At 42.8% G+C, this 20,982-nt stretch overlaps 2 protein-coding genes across 6 annotated transcripts in view; one reads left to right on the forward strand and one right to left on the reverse strand.

The window, feature by feature from the left end:
* Positions 1–5,694, forward strand: part of Top2b (DNA topoisomerase II beta) — a 66,960-nt gene extending 61,266 nt beyond the window's left edge. Inside the window, exons 33-36 of the mRNA XM_031361093.1 lie at positions 264–374; positions 3,456–3,581; positions 4,252–4,346; positions 5,203–5,694. Coding sequence (XP_031216953.1) covers positions 264–374; positions 3,456–3,581; positions 4,252–4,346; positions 5,203–5,370 — 500 coding nt within the window. The 3' untranslated portion in view covers positions 5,371–5,694. The remainder of the gene's footprint in view (positions 1–263; positions 375–3,455; positions 3,582–4,251; positions 4,347–5,202) is intronic.
* A 51-nt stretch (positions 5,695–5,745) lies between these two features.
* The window catches only part of Rarb (retinoic acid receptor beta), a 632,162-nt gene continuing 616,925 nt past the window's right edge, over positions 5,746–20,982 (reverse strand). For all 5 annotated transcript variants that reach the window (XM_031361094.1, XM_031361095.1, XM_031361096.1 and 2 more), the window contains 5 exons: positions 19,607–19,767; positions 12,676–12,852; positions 10,054–10,258; positions 9,133–9,291; positions 5,746–7,172 (listed from right to left, as the gene is read on the reverse strand). In XM_031361094.1, coding sequence (XP_031216954.1) covers positions 6,976–7,172; positions 9,133–9,291; positions 10,054–10,258; positions 12,676–12,852; positions 19,607–19,767 — 899 coding nt within the window. In that variant the 3' untranslated portion in view covers positions 5,746–6,975. The remainder of the gene's footprint in view (positions 7,173–9,132; positions 9,292–10,053; positions 10,259–12,675; positions 12,853–19,606; positions 19,768–20,982) is intronic.

Here is a 20,982-nt window from a genome sequence, read left to right on the forward strand (position 1 = left end):
TGCCAATTATCTTTTAAATAATTAGCTTTTGATACTATTAATTTTCACTGCCATGTACATTTGCATATTGTTTCACAACAGTTAACATTTTTGAGGTATAATATTGGTATATTTTCTATTTTCAGCTGTTTGTGTATTGTGGATTATATGGTCAAAATAGAAACAAGATCAATTTATTAGCTAAAGAGAAGTCATCAAAGAATCAGTTTACTAAGAGGTCTTTATAGAATCTCTTTACTAAAAAAAAGCTTTGAAATTTTTAGATTCAGCTAAATTTGACAGTAATGAAGAAGATACCGCTTCTGTTTTTGCACCATCATTTGGTCTGAAGCAAACAGATAAAATTCCAAGTAAAACAGTTGCTGCTAAAAAGGGTACGTACTTTATTCCTGCTTGTGTTATTGCATAAGCTATGTAGAAATGATTGATGTGAAAGGGACTCTAGTACAACTTTAAACTATTTGTATGAGTACTTCACTATGAATCTTAAGAATTGCTAAAATATCTATTAGACCATATTTTAAGTCCCCCACACCCCCTACTTTCAAGTGTTTGTTTTTATAAGTCTGTATATGAGGTAAAACATGCTAAGATTGCAGTTTAGCAGGGTGGTAGTAGCACACTTCTTAAATCCCAGCACTGGGGAGGCAGAGGCAGGCCTCTCTGAGTTTGATGCCAGCTTGGTCTAGAGTGTGAGTTCAGGATAGCCAGGGCTAAACAGAGAACAACCCCTGCCTAGAACACCCACCCCCCAAAAGAAAATGAATTGAGTTTAAAGGTTGCCCATCCTAAGAGCTCTTGGCCGTTGATGACTTCATAGGGAGGGGGGTCATTCTTTGAAGGTATTCCCACTAGTAGGTTTCCTTTGCTCATTGGCATTAATTGGACTTAGTGAGGTATAAAAATCAAAGTTGTAAGAGGAACATGTGAAAATGAATATGAGAGAAATTGGAGAAGGTAAATAGGGTGGATATTAGCATGTTTCATTGTATAAATATGTGAAATTATCTAGATTAAATAATTGTAAAAAAAAGATAGTCTTCCTATAAAGCTCCTTTGATAGATTGGGTAGAGTATACTCGTTTATCTTGATCCAATATTATGTTAGTTCTGCTTCCTATAGTTAGCATATTCCTTTTCTTTTTGAATTATAACTTCCCCCTCCCTGCCATAGTCTTAGATTGTTCATGAAATACTGAGTTGCTTCATTAACATTATACAGTTGCAAATTATGTAACTTGTTCTTTTTTAAGTTCAGTATTAGTGCTTTACATTTAAAAATAATATTTACTTTAAAAATACATATCCAGGTGAGATATTAAGCCATATGTACTGCTCCCTAAAAGCAAGGAAATCTATAGTATACACCATTAGAGACACATGTGTGTTGAATGTAGCAGAACTGATAATCATGAGAATCTGTTCTATCTGAATGCACTAGAACTGTGGAGACATTGTGCAGAGGAGTATCTAGGCAGCACTCTAGAGCCCACCCCTAACAGGCTCCCTCACGTCTTCAAGACATGTTGGCCTGTGTCTACATTTTTTTCCTTTTTCTTTTTTATCCAACATAATATTTTTATTTATTATTTGGGAATTTCACATAATGCATCACTATAACACCTACTTCCCAGTCAGTCCTCCTAGTATCTACATTTCTTTACCTGAGAACTTTGACTTTGTAGTTGTGCTGGACTATTAAGTCTCCCCACCTCACCTAGCTACCTTCCAGCACTGATTGAGGAAAGCAGGTATAGAAGTCTCACAGGTTCTGAGTCTGGGTTATTGTATTGGCTCTCCAGAGTTCTCCAAGGGCATTCGTTAGGCTTCAAGACTATGCACTGGGTTGATAACTTACCCCTTGACTGGGCTGTTTGCTCTGCATTGTCTAAATTCTGCACTTTCTCTCATTACCAACTAAGTAAGTATTTGTGCTTGAATCCATACCCTAGGGTCAGTCAGGTTCTGAACTCAAACTAAGACAGATTCTGTAATTTCCTTTCAAGCCATCATTTTTGGGGCTGGAGAGATGAATCAGTGATTAAGATTACTTGCTATTCTTTTAGAGGACCTAGGTTCAGTTCCCAGCATACATATCAGGTGACTCACAAACACATTTTATTCTAGTTCCTGGGTCTGATACACTCTTCTGATCATGTGGGCACTGCATATACGTGGAGCCCATAAAGGAAAATAGGCATGTATGCAAAAAAATGCATGTAATTTTTCTTAAACAATCAAAAACATTTAAAAAATATTTTAAGAGATTTATTTTTCTTTATTTATATGAGCATCTTATAAAATACTGTGGGACTTATATCCCATCTTGAAATCTGTCACCATGTTTCTTTCATTAAGCTAATGAGTTCAAGTTTAACATTAACTAAAAGACCAGACAATTTTCCATCTAGACTATTTAGCTGTTTCTCTGCTAGCTGGATGGAGCTTGTATTAGTTGAATTAAGAAACTGCCTTCAAAGACCTCAGCAAGATCTTTCTCTACCTTCCTGAAATGCAATTAGCAGATAGTACCTCAAAGAAAAGACCCACTACAGCCCTCCCTCCTAAGAACTGCCTGTGCTGATCTTAATTACATATATTATTATTCACAGTGTATTCTGTAGTTCCAATATTTTGCAGCAAAAGGCAACCTATATTATTTAAATAACTGACCTGTATTTGGTGGGAGGGCCATTATGTTTTATCTCAGCTTGATACTCAGTTCTGCTTTTCAGTGCATTAGCAACACTTTTCTAATAGGAACCTCTGCCACTCAATTTCAATCTGTCTAATGCATTTATTTTCTAGTCTCACTTGTATTGCACAAGTATAAAGTGATTATAGTGTTTATATGAAACATAAATATGTTTCTTTTTTAAACATAATATAATAAAATGGGCCTTGTATCTACAGATCTAAGATTTTCATGTTTCTTTCCATATAAAAGGCCAAACTTGATTTTAACTACTGGAGGGAAATGAGTTGCTTTGTATTTGTTCTATTTGAGGACTAGAGAACCAATAAAATGCTTCCCTCCACTAAATTATTATTATAAGCTAGAACTTAGTGTGTGCTTGTACGTGGGTTATGTAATTAGCGTGTCAAAGATAATTTTTTTGTCATGAATATATATTTAAAAGATGCTGTTTAATTTCCTCTAATATTGCTTGCTTAAACTATCTCAATTGAATTACCTAAAAATTAAAGTATGCCAAATTGAATAATTCTTGCTTTATCATCTATGGGATGATATTTACCTTTATACTGGCACCAAGCAGAGAGAAACCATTTCTTGGTTAATGACTACTCAGTTTCTTATCAGTAATAATAATAATATTAATAATAATGATGATAATAATAATAATAATAATAATCCATTGTTACAGAATTTACACCAGCTTGGTTTGTTGTTAAGTACATTGTACTGACCAACTAAAAGGATGTTTGCTTAATAGGTAAACCACCTTCAGATACAGCCCCTAAAGCCAAGAGAGCCCCTAAACAGAAGAAAGTAGTAGAGACTATAAACTCTGATTCAGATTCTGAATTTGGCATTCCAAAGAAGACTACAACACCAAAAGGTAAGGACTGACTTTGTATAACTCTCAAACACAAACTATAACAAAAATATTTCTTTCTTTAGTTTTATTGAGTTTTGTGACAGGGTACCTACTTTATTTTAAATTGGCTCACATATACCTAGTATTGTACTGCATTCGAGTGAAGGACATAGAACAGTTTACTATAATTAGTTGTGAGTTAGTTAAAACATTGACCAGATTAAATAAATATACTGAAAATGAGACAAAAAGATGCCACAATGAGCTTCCTTGGGTCTGTTCGACCTCTGTCTTTCACTTCCTGTGTGTGGTTTATTGAGGAAAGCTAAAAATTAAAAATAAATAAAAAACTATCAGAGAACCTATGGAGGTCAATATAAAGGCAGGCATGGTGTGAAGCCTTGTAAGAAGTTTGGTTCCTGAGTTCAGGAGTTGTATTTGTAAAATGCTCGTCTTTTATCAGAACTTAGTCATTGAAACTTATTTCTGGGATTTTCTCACTTGTTTAAGTATATTTTTAAAATACTCTTGAGTCAACATATCCTCCATGCTGTCAAAGTCTATATGTGTCATTTATAGTACACAGGGAGGATTGCAGGTTCCACTGTTGGGCATGCCAAAGAAAGAATTGTAACTCTTGGGCATTTGTCTTATTTATCTTTGGGAGAAAAAAAAATTATGTGTTTTTTAGGTAAAGGCCGAGGGGCAAAGAAAAGGAAAGCATCAGGCTCAGAAAATGAAGGTGATTATAACCCTGGAAGGAAACCATCTAAAACAGCCAGCAAGGTAAGCAAAGCATGTGAAAGCACGGCTCATGATCTGCATTGCATGTGGTAGCTCCTTATGGAGCCTTGTCAGAGCTCCGTGTCCATCTCTCATCAACAGGAGGCATCATTTGTATAACTAGCCTAGTTCTTATGCAAAGAGAGCACTATAAGTCAACTTAATCAGAATCTTCCATTTCATCTATTGAACTGTTTGTAGGTATATGGTACTTGAATATTAAAATATTCTTATAAACTTGGATTAATTTGATTTTTAAAAATTGAGTTTGTCTAACTATGCCTAATATTTCTCATTAATCTGAACCTTTAGAAACCCCATTTCTTTTGAGTAAATGAGTGGCCTCAGCTGCACTCTCTTTGCCACTTATTTTATCTTCCTCATAAAACTTACACATGCACATATGGATGGTTATAGCTTTAGAGATTTGTCCTCTCCATCACGTCCCTTCTCTATCTTTTATCTACTCTGTGACTTTTTAAAGTATTTTTATCAATACTTGTGGTAATATGTGCTATATACTGTGCATAGCCATGTTCTGCTCCCATAAATTCTGAATATGTTCTTAAAAATAGGGTAACTCAAATATTTTCTGATGTGGATAATGTATATACTTGTTTAATAATAAAGTGATAACACAAGAGCCCATGGTAGGCAATTACTGTATCTAATCTGTCTTTTCTTCCATAATTCATTTTAGTCTTAAGTTAGCATACCAATTATATTATTAAAAGTATGGTTATTGGTAATATGCCATAAATGTAAGCATAAGGAATAATAGTTCTTAACACTATATTTTCCTTACTTTGAGATTTTTAAACTTCTTTTTTTGTTGTTGTTGTTTTTGGTGGGTGGTTAGAAACCGAAGAAAACATCTTTTGATCAGGATTCAGATGTAGACATCTTCCCCTCAGACTTCACTTCTGAACCACCTGCTCTCCCACGGACTGGTCGGGCTAGGAAAGAAGTAAAATATTTTGCAGAGTCTGATGAAGAAGAAGATGTTGATTTTGCAATGTTTAATTAAGTGCCCAAAGAGCACGAACATTTTTCAAAAAATATCTTGTGTTGTCCTTTGTCTTTTCTGTCTCAGAATTTTGTACATCTGGCTTATTTTAATGTGATGATGTAATTGATGGTTTTTTATTATTGTGGTAGGCCTTTTAACATTTTGTTCTTAACACATACAGTTTTATGCTCTTTTTTACTCATTGAAATGTCATGTGTTGTCTGATTGGCTTGTAGAATTGTTATAGATTACCGTGCATTAGCACAGATTTTAATTGTCATGATTGCAGACTTCAGACCTGCTTTTTGAAATGAAATTTAAACATTAAAAAATGGAACTGTGTTCTTAGACTCTTTACTTAAGGTGAAACCGTAGTGAAAGCGCACACACACCTTTAAAATAAATATATTTATTCTTTGCCAGGAGACTCCATGGAAAAAGGTAAACAGTATATGAACATAGAAAGCACTGTTAAACCATCTCAATGTACAAACAGAGCCAGTGGTACATCACAGACTTTTGCTAATATATCAAAAACAAACAAACAAAAATTCCACTAGTGCTTACATGAGAAGTCAGAAGCTGACACTTGAGTCTGTCAACCACTCATTCTCCCAGAGCTGTCAGTCTGCATCATAGTGATTGAACAAGGCCAGAGGAGGCCACTTGCCCATACCTTCAAGCGTCAAGACTGGGGGAAATCCCAGGATCAGGCCTGAGTCAGCAAGGACACTGGGCTACTAGAGTCCAGATGGCAGACTAACTTGCTGATTATCCTGTGATATTTCTCCAATGGCTTGTGAACAGGTAAACAAACTTATTAACACTGGACAGTGTTTTTGCCTTGGAGGCTATCATGACTATAAAAATGCTTCATTTTTTTCATTCGGTAGTTGTGTCATTAAGAAATAAACCACTTTTAATTTAAAGTGACATCATTAACAATTGAACAATGACATTGGATTAACTGAACTGGCAGTTTCACTGATACAGAATTCTCTTCTGGTTGTGCAGTGAAGTGGTATACTCTATCTGGGCAACATAAAAGGATGCAGCTTGAGAGCATCAAAAAGCAAGGAGAAGCTTCCACACTACTTAAAACCAGAGTGTCTTTAGTCTTATCCTGTACTGTACAAAGGTCCTGGTTCCTTACCGTGAGGCCTTGTTATTCATGAAAGCAAGACGTACAGTGGATGTACAGTGGTCTGCTCCATAACCTTGGTGTCTTGGTTACTGAGTATGCAAGACAAAAGAAAGCACCAACATACAGTATAGAAAGAACAGAGCCGTACTTCTGTATGTACAAAGTCTTCAGAAACTTAACCAGGGCTAAATCATCTCAACTGGGTCTTTGCCATGCATCTTGACTGTTCAGAGAGGGAAGTAGAAGCTTTAAACTAGATTCTGGTGGCATGAAATGGCTGATTTTCAGAATTTGAAAAGTTTGTATTTCTAGGCAAGTTACACAGTAAGGAATATATATTGATACATATGAAAACTTCTTGGTCCTTTTTGAGTTTAACATATTTCAGTTCAAAACTAAGCAGCAGTAAAAATGTTTTCCTTGCATTTTCAATCTGGAACTGAAGGTCCTGGGGAATGTCTGCAACAGCTGGAAATGTCTCACTGCAGCAGCGGTGACTGACTGACTCCACTGTTCTCCACTGAGCTGGGAGACACACTGGGACTGTGCTCTGCTGTATTCCCACTTGAACTTGGGGTCAAGGGTTCATGTCCTTCAGAATTCTCCAGCATTTCCTGAATGAGAGGTGGCATTGATCCAGGAATTTCCATTTTCAAGGTAATTACACGTTCTGCACCTTTTTCAAGAGATAATAGAAAACCTGTCAGATACGGGCTCAGCTAGATACTAAGAAACCAACATTCACCTTCAGGTGTGTTAAAGAGTTGTGAAATACTGGTATCAAGTGACTTGGGTCTTTGTTTAAAAGACCCAACTTATCGGAAGTAAAAAACAAGGTGTTTACAGTGTGAATGTCAGTGTCAAGTGTGCTTCGGATCCCAATTAGATTGGTTCTTAGGCACAGGCTGATCCACCACTCCCTTTGAAAGCAGAGTATGTACTAATAGGGCACATCAGAGGGTCTCAGTCTTTAAGGAAAAGAAGTGGAGATATGCAATGTGCATATTTGATAGTTGCAGTGCTTTAATCAAATTCAGGAAATAAAATGTACAAAGAGAAGTCACTGATGAAAGATCACAAAAGTAAAGGTGAAAGGATGGGCAGTTTCCACAATGGAAAGATTGACTTGAGGCACTGTATGTGATGGTTTTCTGCAACACAGTCCAGCGCTGGGTGGTTTCATGGTGCCACATCCCACACCCCCCACATGCAGCTGGTTAGGTGGAAATATGTAAATAACAAGAAAACTACCTCAGAACCACATGGCTAGCATTTCTGGACTGACTCTGCTAATTAATATGGAGCTTGGGACATTTCTATATGTGGCTGCTAATCCTGAGGTTACTGGCATAGATATCTATAGAGTGATAGGAACTGCCTCTATATCTATCTATCTATCTATCTATCTATCTATCCATCCATCCATCCATCCATCCACCCACCCACCCACCCAGCCATCCATCCATCCATTCATCCACCTCATTCAATTACATCCATTCAAGTACTGGTGCCTTTTTGCTTCTCTTAATCCCATGCTGAAAATGAACTTAGTATGCTCCCTTGACACTCCCCACCAAACCAAACAAAGTACCAAACAAACAAAAAAAGAAAAAGAAAAACAACCCCCCCACACACACACACAAAACTAAAACCAAAAAAAAAAAAAAACAGGACTGAGGTTTCTTGTCAAGCAAGTTCATTGTGCATTTAAGTACTTATGAAACAGAGTTTGTGTCTTGGCTTGCCAAGATCCTCAGGTGTAGAATCTGCTAATGGGAATGAATGTGGCTGACACAGGAATAATGCTGAGTCATCTCCATAGAAAAGCCCTCTGCGCTCAGCTATGAGATGCCTCTAGGCATTTCTGTAATTGCCTGAGTTGCCACCAGAATCACGAGGCAAGAGTATTTATATCTCTCAACCAGGCAAGAATTCCTTTACTCAAAAGTGCCTACATGAGAGCTATGGCCACAGTGACCTTCATTTGCCTGGAGGTTAGGGTGCCATGGAAAAATAGGCCAAGTGTATAGAAGCCTGAGGTATCTGGAAAGCTGGAATGAAATGTAATCAGAAAAATAAAACCTGAAAAAAAGGGGGTGGTGGTGAGGTGGCTCAGAGGTCTCGGAGCTTGCTCTGCAAGCTGCTTGACCTGAGTTAGTGCCCTAGAAAGGACACGGATTGAGGGAGAGAAGCAGCTCTATATAATTGTCCTTTAACCTCCAAGGGTTTACAATAGTAACAGTCTTTAAAAATACACCATCTGGGAAGAGTTGCTCTTCTAACCAGCTATCCATTTTAAAACTGAATAATCTCTTAATATCACTGGGTAGTGGTATCTGCTTTCTGCTTTCACTATCTCACACCAGACAACATCAAAATGTCTTGCTAAGGGATCCCGAGGCTCTCTTAACTACACACACACACACACACACACACACACACACACACACACACACACACACACACACACACACACACACACACGCACACACGGGTGCTCAGACAGTGCTAATTCCTTTGGATTGCTATGAGATAGACTTCCCAACTTAAGCAGGAATGGGACTCCTGATAAAACATGGGATTTAAAAAGCGAAAGCTGGCCAAGCTCTGCTCTGCTTTCCACCCTTGAAGAATACCTTTTGCACTGATGCTGCGGAGATCTGTGATTTTCATTAAGATCTTTGGAAACATGTGAGGCTTGCTGGGCCGTCGTTTTCTAATGTAAATCTTTAGTGCTTCCAGCAGTGGTTCTTGGAGCTTGTCTACTTTTGTTGGTTCCTCAAGGTCCTGGCGGTCTGGATAGCATGAGAAAGTATTCAGTGTTTAGAGTTCACTCAGGCTCGGGGACTGCTGTCTATCCTTCCTTGTCTCCCAGTCCACCTGTACAGTGGCTTTATTTGGTGACCCAGTTGTACACTAAATTGAATAAACGCAATTGCTTTGAGCAGTGACACTTGAAGATGTCCCCTTAGGAAGCTCATTTGATGCCCGCTTGCTCAGATCCAGAGGCAAGAATTACCTCTCATGGTCAGATGGTGTCAGTATTGAGCTGGAAAAAAAAGAACCTTGGGCAGTCTGTAAAAGCAAGGTAGATAAACCTCCCCCCTAATTACAACCATTACTTTTGAACTAAAGTTGGCTTCTGGTTAGCCAGCAGGGGTCATACAGAGAAGGGGCCATACTTTATTCCAGCCCACCAGGTAGGCACCTGCACGGTGGGGAAGCCCAAGTGGTGATTTGAATTCAAATAACATGCTATTCCTGTAGGTCATCACTCAAGGGTCCTTAGGCACACAGCAGTATGATCCTGCTTTTACAGAAGTACTTGTTTCCTACAAGAGTATTGGGGAAAACTGCATTTTGGCATTCCTTTCAAAGCATAAGGAACTCAAATACCAACCAGTACTTAGTTTGCAACAGAAAGAAGTACAACTGCCCCTAGCTAGGGTTGTAACTACAAGCCTTTCTCCAAGCAAAAGAACCCCAGTGGAGATCTCTCCTGTGCCTTTGAAATTGCTCTGCATGGGGTCTGGCGATGGTTTCTAGGGAGTCAGTACCTCCACAGATTAAGCAGATGGCACTGAGAAGGCCTGTTTCTGTGTCATCCATTTCCAAAGGCAGGAGCTGGTTGGCAAAGGTGAACACAAGGTCAGTCAGAGGACCGAAGCCAGCATTGTGCATCTGAGTTCGATTTAGTGTAAGGCCATCAGAGAAAGTCATGGTGTCTTGCTCTGGGGTATACCTGGTACAAATTCTGAGAATCTGGAAGAAAAGAAAAGTATGCATGTACACTTGTTGCATCGTCTATGAGGGCCTGCCCTAACAGCACTGACCAGATCTAAAGCAGAAGAAATAGCAACTCCCAAGGAGCCTGTATCACATAGACCACATGCTCCACTGTTGATGTTAGTTAACGGTTATTTCATTAACCGTTAGCAGATGTTGAAGAACAGAGCTAAAGTTATTCAGGGAATAATATGTAGGACTCACATTTTGAGAAATAACTTTTTACTAAAATAACTCACCGTTTGATTGAAATATCTATTTCCTGAGTACTTACCTCTCAGGCACTAAGCCAGGTGCTAGGGCAAAGAAGCTTAACAAGATTCTATTTTCAAAAGTTTAGTCAACCAAAAATAAGTAAGGATGATCCTTACCAACTGTGATAGCTAATCTTCATGTCAACTTTATGGGATCTAAAATTGCTATGGGAACACACACACTTCTGGGCATGTCTAAGTGATGGTGTTTTACAAGGGCTTAACTAATCAGACAAGATGCACCCTGAATGTGTGTGGCACACACTCCATAGACTAGGAGCTTCCAGACTGAAGCAAAGCTGGTATTCTCTTGACTCTGGGACCAAAAACGTGACAAGCTACGCCACAGTCCTGCAGCCATGGCTTTCTTATGGTGGCTTATAGTCTCAAACCATGAGCTCACACATACCTCCCTTAACTTGTGTCTTTCAGATATTTGGTTGTAGCCACAGGAAGGTAACTATAAGAAGTCTTTATTATATTAGATACTTAGCATGCACCAAGTGTGCACACCCTATACCCAGTCTTTCAGAGGAGCGTCCTATAGTTTACAGCTGAGGGACAATAAATTTGACTCAGACCCAAGGAAAGCCCTCTCACAATACAGGGTGTTTGTAGCTACACAGGCAGCCACCATGCCACAGACAGGAACAGAGGCAGCAGAGTACCAGGGTTAGGATGAAGTCGGGCTCAGAGTTGGGGAGAGGGTGCTTGCATCCCACCAGGGAACACAAGCAGATTCTCCACTCTAGAAGGTACTCACTCCTTGTGCCTATTGGTACTGCCCAGACCCTCCATGGGCTCCACAGCCTCTGCTTAAGCACTGTCATCCCGCAGAGCTTTGGCCTTCTCGACCTCACCCTAAAGGCCTCGGGGCTGGTGAGCTCCAGCAGTCTCCAGTCCTTCCCTAGGAGCTATATTGGGTGGGTGTATCTCATGGATCAGGACCTCCATGAAGCAGGCTTCTGTATGCCCTGTTCCCTCTGGTAAGCAGAGGTTAAATCACCTAAGAAGAGTGTCTACCCAGGGGTGGAGGGAGCCTAGAGCTTTTTCCTGACATGATTCAACTGAGGGTGCCTCCCTGAAAGCTCATCACTATGTAATGATCAATAGGATGACTATTCGAGGAAAATTCCTGCCTCTTAGTCCTAAGGCTGTATGCACAGTAGTCCCCAGAGGGACATAGTACCTGCCCTTAAAGCCCCTTTACCTCGGCCTTGGCTCCATGGTTTAAAGACAGGAGCTGGCCTTCCTCTCTAGAGGCTCTGGAAGCTGTGGTTGAAGAATCCCCCAGTCTCACAGCTACCAAAAGGGCCACAGTGCTACTATGGGCTGAAGCTACAGCCACCCAAAGTACTAGGTATTGGGCCCCACTTTCTGGGTATGAAACAGTAGACCTCTAGGGGACACGAGAATGCAGGCCTGGGAAGAGATAAGACATTAGACATGAAGGGACCACAGAACTCAACCCAGTGAGGAAGCAGCTGGAGAGCCTGTGCCCTAAGATCCCAGCTGCAGGGGCTGATCCTGGGCACCCAACCTCCAGACCTGTGAGCAAGAGGTTGGCAGCTTTCTGGTCTCTGTTATAATAATTGTATTGAGACAAAGTTTCCCTGGACCAAGGTGGTGGCCTCACAAAGTTATGCCAAGGGCTCAGCCAGCTGTTCCTATGTTCCCTGTAGTCAATTTAGGCAGGGAATCATTGGGGTCTCAAGCACCTGCAAAGCCATGCTATGTGTAGGCTGCAAATATCACATGGGGCTCCAGGGCAGGGTGAGGAGGGTTCATGAGCAGAAAGAGGGAGGCACTCTGTGTAATGACTGGGTCTGGCTGGTTTAGAAAAGGGTATACAGATGCTAGGGAGCAAGCCATAACTGAAGGCCAGTGAGGAGTCACTCTCATGATCATGATGGAGAGGGATACAAGGAAAGTCCTATCAAATCCCAGAGACCTCTGAATTTTTGTCTATTCAGTGAAATTCCAACACCTGGAAAGGGCTCTCCAGATCTAGAAGTGGGAAGTGGTCTCCTCAGAAGATCCTGGAAGCCTCCAACTCCCTCCTCCTTCCTTCCTGCAGTTTTCTGCTTCCTCCTACCCGCTCCTTCCTCCTACCCAGAGTTGAGAAAAGATCTTACTTACCAAGATGTCCAAGCAGGCGGCCTTGAGCAGGGTGATCTGGTCTGCGATGGTCAGACCCGTGAAGCCCGGCAGACGCTTGGCGAACTCCACGATCTTAATAATGCACTTGGTGGCCAGCTCACTGAATTTGTCCCAGAGGCCCAAGTCCAATCGGACCCGGTGGTCAGCGCTGGAATTCTGAAAGGGAGGGAGAAGAAGAAAGGGAGGAGGAGAGTGAATGACAGCATGGTGGCAGGGCATAGGGAAGGGATGCTTCCCGTGAGGGGCTCATACTTGCTTTCTCTGAATGACCTCAGATTCCTACTTTCAGCTTGCACAAGCTGTTTACAGCAGCCTCGGAACAAATGAGGGCAAGTTTCCCTGTGTGCTTATCCACTCCTAATGAAGGAATGTCAGGCCTATTGTGGTATATCTGCTGCGTCTAGACATTGATCATCACTGCTTACTACTGCCATGTGGGTATCCTGAGGAAAAATATACCACTAGGCTTCAGTGTGGCCTAGGTCAAACTTGAGTCTGATGAAGCCTCTGGATCTGCTTATAGGAGACACAGGAACATGGTGAGCACCACAGTGGGCATGCTGAGCCCCAGATACTATGCAAAGCCAGGGAGCCACTCAAGACTGTGCACAGGAGCAGCTTCAGAGAGGAAGCCAATGCTCAATAATGACTATGTAGTGAGTGGGAAGGTGCCATCAACGAAAGGGGGCAGTCACCTATCTGCAGCAGCCAACAACATTATACTAAAGGGAGGAAGATGGATGCACAGGACCAGGGCGTTGTAGAAAAAATGATGCCTCACTGGTAGAGGACAGGGCAATGCCTTCAGGAGACTGTGGGTGGGGCAGACTGTCACAGGTGAGGAGGGGGCCTTTCTATAGTGTTGAGAATAGTCTGCAACATACCAATTCATACCTTCTTAGAAGATGACACATTATATCATGAAATTTATACTCCAGAAGCTAAACTCGGATAAAATGGGGTATCTACAAGACGTTTACTGGAGGAGGTGGAAACCTTCTCTGAGTTCCATTTCAAACCAATAAAGAAGAGAGACTAACAAACAGGAGAAAGTGCCAAGTCTGAGTGGTAAAGTGTTCAGGAGGTTTGCTTTATATAATGGTGGCACTGTGGTTTGCTAGTTATCCTTAGAACATATATTGAGGCACACAAGGGTAGGATGCTGGCAGTTTGGTATATGCAACAGAATAAAGAGAATATTAACCACTGAGTCAGTGGTCTAAGGAACCAGGATGTGTCCTACAGTGGTCACAGCCACCATTACAGGGACATGATGGAACAGAAGGTGGCTTGCAGTGACCATAGCAACAGTATACTGTTCAGCCTCCATGATGCACTAAAATGTCTCCAAAGAAACACAAAGGTCAAAACAAGACACTCAATAATGTATGATGTCACAACTAAAGGCTTGGGCCTGTCAGGTTCCCAGAGCTACAGAAGTATTAGGTACGGCATCCATGAGCTGAGTGTCCCAGATACCTCCCACCCAGGTACCATCCCTCTGACCATCTCCTCTCACTATCTCTCTCAGAACTTCCTCCCTCATCTCTGCCATCATCTTCCTCACCTCCATGAAACTAGAGGCCCAAATCACTTCAGTGATGGGAGGGCATCTGACCCCTGCCCATGCTGTTCCCACCAACTCTCAGCTCTAGTCTCTCATGTCTCCTTGCTTTACCTGAAGGTTGACCAAGGACTAGCCTCAGGTCTCTATACTGTGAGTTTCCCTTTCTAGTTAGCTGCCTCTCATCCCTGAATCATGTACTCCTTTGAGTCTGTGGTCAATTTAGCCTTCTGTTACACCTTCCTTGGCCTTCTATGAAAACTGCCCACCTTCCAGCTCCCCTTCAGAGCTTGTGACTGATTATAGCGCCCTCCTCTAAATCCCTGGGTCGGTTCCTGGTCTACACATAGACCATTTGCTTTGCTTGTCACTGCCTATCATACAGAGGACACAATGAGCACGGAGTAGAGCCCCATTGAGTGACAGTCTCACAAGCCTTTGCTTGTCTGAGATGACACAGAATAACTGTCACTGTGTGGAAGAAATATGAAGAGGCTAAACAGGAAGAGACTTTTTCTCTGGTAAGTAGCCTAGATGTCTTCATGAACTCTGGAACTCCAAGGCAAACTGAAGCACACAAGGAGAGACTAAGCTCCCTAGGCCTGGTGTGTGGCCCTCTTGACAAATGCCCTGAGCTCTGCAAAGGCAATTATGCATTGTAAACCAACGGCTTCACTGCCCTATTTCAGTCAAATTGGTCCATAGAAGTTCATAAAGTTATCTTTACTTCTCACATCAGTAGGAATCCAGAGGAAGAATTTGAAGATGGGAGTCTAGAGAAGGCCCCAGAATAGTGGTGGCATTGTGGCTTCCACAGTGTCCCTGCAAGCATGCATCCTCCAGATTAATTTTATGTCTCCCTCGAGGATCTTTGTGGAACACAGTATACTTGGGGGTATGTGTGTGCAAGATCAAGGCATGTAGCCATTCGGGCTATAATTAAATTTAATAGGCAGTTTATCCAGTTCACAGAAATATGCCATGGAAGAGAAGGACAGAGTTGAGCTTGGTGGGAAATCACTTTACAATGGAGTATCCATCTGGAAAAAATGACATTGCTGGATGCAGCCAGTGTGAAGGAAATCTTCATCAGCTTTGGATGGACTGCTCCATCATGCAAGACTGGGAGTGGGAGGGGGGCTAGGGCCCCTTCTATTAAAACAGCGAACAACTCAGTAAGAGCCTGTCAATCCAGCTCATGATTATGCAAACTGAAGGCAAAAGGCAGTTAATAAAACACAAAATAACCCCCTGTTTTATTATCCTGACTGCTGGATTCATAGGCATAAGGCTTTAAATGACTCCTATATTATCTTCCAGCTGTGGTAGGTGGAGAGTATGGCCTGCTAGGGCTGGTGATGAAAGCAGCTACTGCGAGCACTGAGCGGGGTGAGGGGAGAAGATGCTCAGAGCAGGTGAGGATGTGTGAAGAGGAAGAGGAGGGAGGAGGAACAGGAAGGACGGCAGTCTGAGCCAAGGAACAGGAAGGACGGCAGGCCAAGCCAGGCCTTGCTGCGACAGGATCGCTGCCTGCTTGGGAAGTCCCCTGGAAGAACATACATTTCCCAAAATGCTGTGCCCTGGAGTCCCCTAGGTCTTCTTGGGAAAAGCCCAGCCTTGTCAATCCAGTTAAATGATACCTTCTGCCATAGCATAGCCCCTTTTGTTGTTTCTCTGGCTGGCATCACTTTCAGGAAAATATTAACCAACAGAAGCAAGATTTCCATTGTCTAGAAGCCCACTGATGGTCGATTGGAGCTCCTGGGTGAGTGAAGTGAAAAAAAAAAAATTTCCTTTCTTTGTGGCATTGTGGAAAGAGCCCAGGGCCATATGCATGCCTGGGAAGTACTCTACACCAAGCAACATCCCAGCCCCGATCCCCTGAGCCAGGGTCTCAGTGAAGCCCAGCCTGGCAATCATCTTTGCTCTGAATCCCAAGGGCTGGGAATTTGGATATAGGCAACAGAATTTCTTCAGAAGAACTGACTTGAAGGTCTGTGGGAATGTTGCGGGTCTCTCCTGAGCAGCCTCTCCCTGTCCTGGAGTCACTTGCACATCCCAAGAGTGCCTGTCACAACCTCTCAGTGAAGTGGTTCTGTCTTCCGTATTTCGGTTCTCCATTATGCATACACATATGTACCCTGTAGTACACTTCCAAGAGCTAGGCACCATTATGGTCCTGTTTGGCTGAAAAGGAGGCTAAGGCCCAGAAAAGGGCAGTGACTTGTACCAGGTCCCTGGGTAAGCAGAGAGGACAGTAGTCAACCATCCAGATGAGCTGTGGCAGCTACGTTTTTCTTGCTGTCTTGTCTCTTTTATTTCCTGGCGAGAACTAAATGTCCCTTAAACCTTACATTGTGTTTGTGACTTCCTTCCTGGTCGGAAACGCTCATGAGATAGCGACAAAGTCCCAGCGCCATCATGCTGAGGATGTCGTAAGTGAGGCTAGCATCTTTCTGGCCAGAAAACATGACCCTAGACACCGCATGATGCCATGTCCATTGTCGCGAAACAGCTAGGTATGCATGGCAGTGGGAGAACAAGGGCAAGTAGCAAGAGAGCCAAAGGAAACGGTGCTCATGGGATGTTCTCAGGGAGGCAGCAGTGCTTTCTAAACCAAGCAAAGGTAAAGACAGCCATTAAAGGTAGAAGGCATGGATAGGGAACCCTGGGATTGTGAGAGGGCCTGCTTGAGTGAAGACGTCCATTCCCTGGGCCTGAGACGCAAAAGTAATGCTACTTCAAGTTTCCCAGGTAGTGAAATTTTCTGAGGTAACTCCACAAGACTAAGATGATGAGAACCGAGTACCTCTGGCTGGAAAAAAGCAGGCAGAGTGAGGACATGGCAGGCAGATGTATACAGGACAGGGGACTACGAGGGAGGAAGCTATGGGCTGCTTCAAGGTGGTACAGCTTTGAGGCAACAGAGGGTATCAGAATTCTGGTCTCATGGCACCCCAAGTGTCTTGCCACAGCTTGGGTAGACTTTCTTGAGGAGTCAGGCTTTCTGAGTTCTAGGTTTTCTCCTTGGCCAATCAAACACGTGATTTCTCTAAAAAGCAAGCCATGTCTAGAACTGCTTACAATCTTGCTGTTGTAACGCTTAGCTCTCAGAGCCTATTGGTAAGTTCATGTCTCTGTCTGTGGCCACTGTTCTGGGCTTTAAAGCTCCGTGAATCTCCATGGTTCAAGTTTCCAAACCTCTGCCAGGTCAGCTTATGTCTCACGAAGCCTCATGAGTGCAGTGAACAGCAGCACATGACAAAGTGGCCTCTGTTCCTAGGACACTAGAGTCATAGCTGCCAACTTACTTTTCTGGAAGTCAAGCATGCGGTTCTAAATGAGGTCAAGCTACTCACAGGATCCAGGACAACCCTCCACTCTACATACTCTTTATGCCAAAAACTGCAGAAGACTCGCTGGGACCCTTTTCTCCCAGAACCATGTGGCTACACATGAAGACTGTACCTCCCAAATCACCACGATAGAGATGAGGAGCCCAGGCTTAAGGGATGATTTAAGTGCCACCTAAGCAGCATCAGAGATAGCAGAGAGCCTGGAAATGGGCTTTCTGCTCAGGTCTGGGGTAGATGGTGGTAGGTGTGTAACTGTGTCCTTGTCTCATCTGCTCTGGCTTCTTCCCAGGATCTGCTAACGTGTCCCTAATTGACTATAATCGGAGGAATAAAAGCTACAGTGAAGGACTGGCAGAAGTGGTTGCCTGCTGTCTTTTTCTTCCCTGCCCACGTAGGCCACATGTGCTACCCCGGGAGAGGGGCAGGAAGTTTCTTGCCTTTGAAGCAACTGCCTCCCTATAAAAAGCTTTTAACAGATGCCGAATTCAGATCTAAGAGCTTGCAGAGGATGTGCTGCGGCTGCTGTTGTTTATGTGTATTCCAGAAAGGATTCGAAGTCCCTTACCCTGAAAACAAAGCCAGATCTAGGCAGAGATGGTAAAAATAAAGGAACAGTCTGCTGGAGGCCTCTCAGAGTGCTGAAGGACGGGTATGCTATCCTGAAGACGGTCCTGCAGTCCAGCAGGGAGGGTCTGGCCTCCGATGAACTTATTATGTCTCTCTCACTCCATTGGAAAGTCTCCAACCAGAGCGCTTGGGCCACTAGAGGTTAAACTTTGCAGGTCATATCTAGCCACTATTTCCTGCCATAATGTCTGCTTTCTGGTCACTTTAACCATACTTTCCCATTGGTCAACAGTCACCACTCATAAGGTCTGGAAGTGGCCCCCCACCACTCTTATCTTCCACATATACAAAATCCTCTGCTTAGCCAGGAGCCACATTGCAGCTTCAGCTCCCACAGGAGCTTCAGGTTCCCTGGGCATCCACCTGGCATATCTCAGCACCAGGTTGCCCAGAGTCCTCTTGGCCTGCCCTAGTCACCTCTGCCATTTGCCAGTAGGAACTAACATCCACGCACAGGACACCATGTACTCCTATAGTGTGGCTTCAAAGTCCCGCCCTCCACTGTCCCTGCCCCTTTCTGGCATCATCATTGAATCTTTTCATTCTGAGGATTTTCATACTATTATTTTCCCAGCATGCCTATTACCAAACCAGAGATGGAACACTCTCATTTTAAGCATGTTTTCTAGTTAGCAATGTAGGCAACAACATGAGTCATTGAAAGAAGTCATGGTCATGAATGACCATTCATTCATTTCTCAACTGTCTACTGAGTGTCCAGTGTGTGCAACAAACTGAGAGTATATGTTACTAAATACAATACATGCTGACCTTGAAAGATTCCAGGTCACATGAAATCACCTGGAGCATCCTCCAACCAAAGGTTCCCACAAACTCTTACCTCTTTCTCTGCCTCTTCCTTGATTTACAACCATAGTACGAGCCACTTCTCACTAAAGAGTGGAACACATGGAGCTACCTATTCATTGGGCCCAGATCATCCCTAGCCTGTACCCTTCCAGGTTTTCTTGAGATTATACACATTCCTCCTGCAAGCCAGACCATGACCCAGAAGATGGATGACGTCATAAATCCTTCCTGGGATCTGTAGCTGGATTGATATTTAAAAGATGAACCTCCAGGTTAGATATCTGCCATAACCTATGTAATATATTTCTGGCTTGAGCAGACCAAAATCCCCAAGAGGAGACACCAGCATAAATGAATAGTGCTGCCACTGCCGAGCATGCACGCCACCATACAGTAGGTACTACTCATGGGTGAACAACCACCTTAGCCTCTGTCCCAGTGATACTGACAGGCTAGTGAGCATATTTGCCAGGCACAAGAAACTGTATGGGAACTATGCGTGTGCACAAGGGCCAGTGCCCACAACCCTGGCATCTTGGGCAGCGACTCTTACCGTGGTGTATTTACCCAGCTGGCAGAGTGAGGGAAAGGTTTCCTGGTGGGCTTTGCGGATCTTCTCGGTGAGGTCGTCTAGCTCTGCTGTCATCTCATAGCTCTCTGTGCATTCCTGCTTTGACGGCTCCTTCTTTTTCTTGTTCCTGTCATTCCTAACAGCTGGAAAAGAGAGATGAGAAGTTATGGGGGGCCAGGTTACGTATCTGGGCAAGAATCCCCCACTCCCAGCTCTGACTCTTAGAATAAGAGCAGCAAGAAAAGAGGGAGCAGTTCATAGCCAGGAAAGGAACTGGACAACCTCTAGTGGAACCATGCCTGCCTTTCCTAGTGTACAGTGTGCACACACTTCAGTCTGTGTAAGATTGGCCTGGAAGGCGTTCCCATGCAAGCTGCATGCCTTGAGTGGGAAGGGTCATAAGGGTTGTTCTGAGAGACTGTACTACACGATCCTGTCCTGGCTAGGTTTTTCTTTGATTGTTTGTTTTGTTTTTTTGTCAACTTGCCACAAACTAAAGTAATTTGGGAAGAGGAAATTTAATGGAGAAATGCTTCCATCAGATTGTCTGTAGACAAGCTTGTAGGGCATATCTTGATTAATAACTGATGGATGTGTGGGGCCCAGTTCACTCCTGGCATCTAGTGTTGTATGTTATAACAAAGCGTGCTGATCAACCTACAAGAGCAGGCCAGTAAGCAGAATTCCTCTATGGCCTTTGCTTTGGTTCCTGGTTCCAGGTTCCTGCCTTGATTAAGTTCCTGCCATGACTTCTGTCATTGATGTACTATTACCTGGAAGACAAAATAACTGAACCCACAAGTTGCTATTGGTTATGGTATTGACCACAGCAAAGAAAACCTGACAAGGACAGGTCCCTCACAAGGTTGTTTCATAGCAAGTGTAGCCTATCTGAATAGTCTCATTTATTTACTTATTTACTTTAGTAGTTGCTACCTGGAAAGATTCTGCTTGAGGGTGATAAGACTGCTGTTTATGTCCCTTGATGTGTTATTCTTGGATTTTTTGTGTTAACCATACAATACTCCATTACTTGGGTTATTTTTTTTTTAATGTTTATAAAATTTTTATTATTATGCATCAAGTAGTCTGTGGTTCATTTGGGATATAAACTAAAACGTTATCAAGTAAAATATTGTAGTTGCTTAGTATGTGACCTAATCTGGACTGTTCTGTGTCCTCAGGATGCTGCTGAATGAACACACATCAGCACAGGAATACAGCAGCAGAAGCCACATCTCACACTTGATAGGTGAGTTGGAGCTATGGATATTAGAGTCTATAATAAATAACACGTAAGCTACGAGTCAGAGTGAGCATTATTGTCGTGTTCTCGAGGCAGGCCAGCCTTCCCCCCC

This window comes from Mastomys coucha, unplaced genomic scaffold (genome assembly GCF_008632895.1).
Source record: "Mastomys coucha isolate ucsf_1 unplaced genomic scaffold, UCSF_Mcou_1 pScaffold9, whole genome shotgun sequence".
NCBI lineage: Eukaryota > Metazoa > Chordata > Mammalia > Rodentia > Muridae > Mastomys > Mastomys coucha.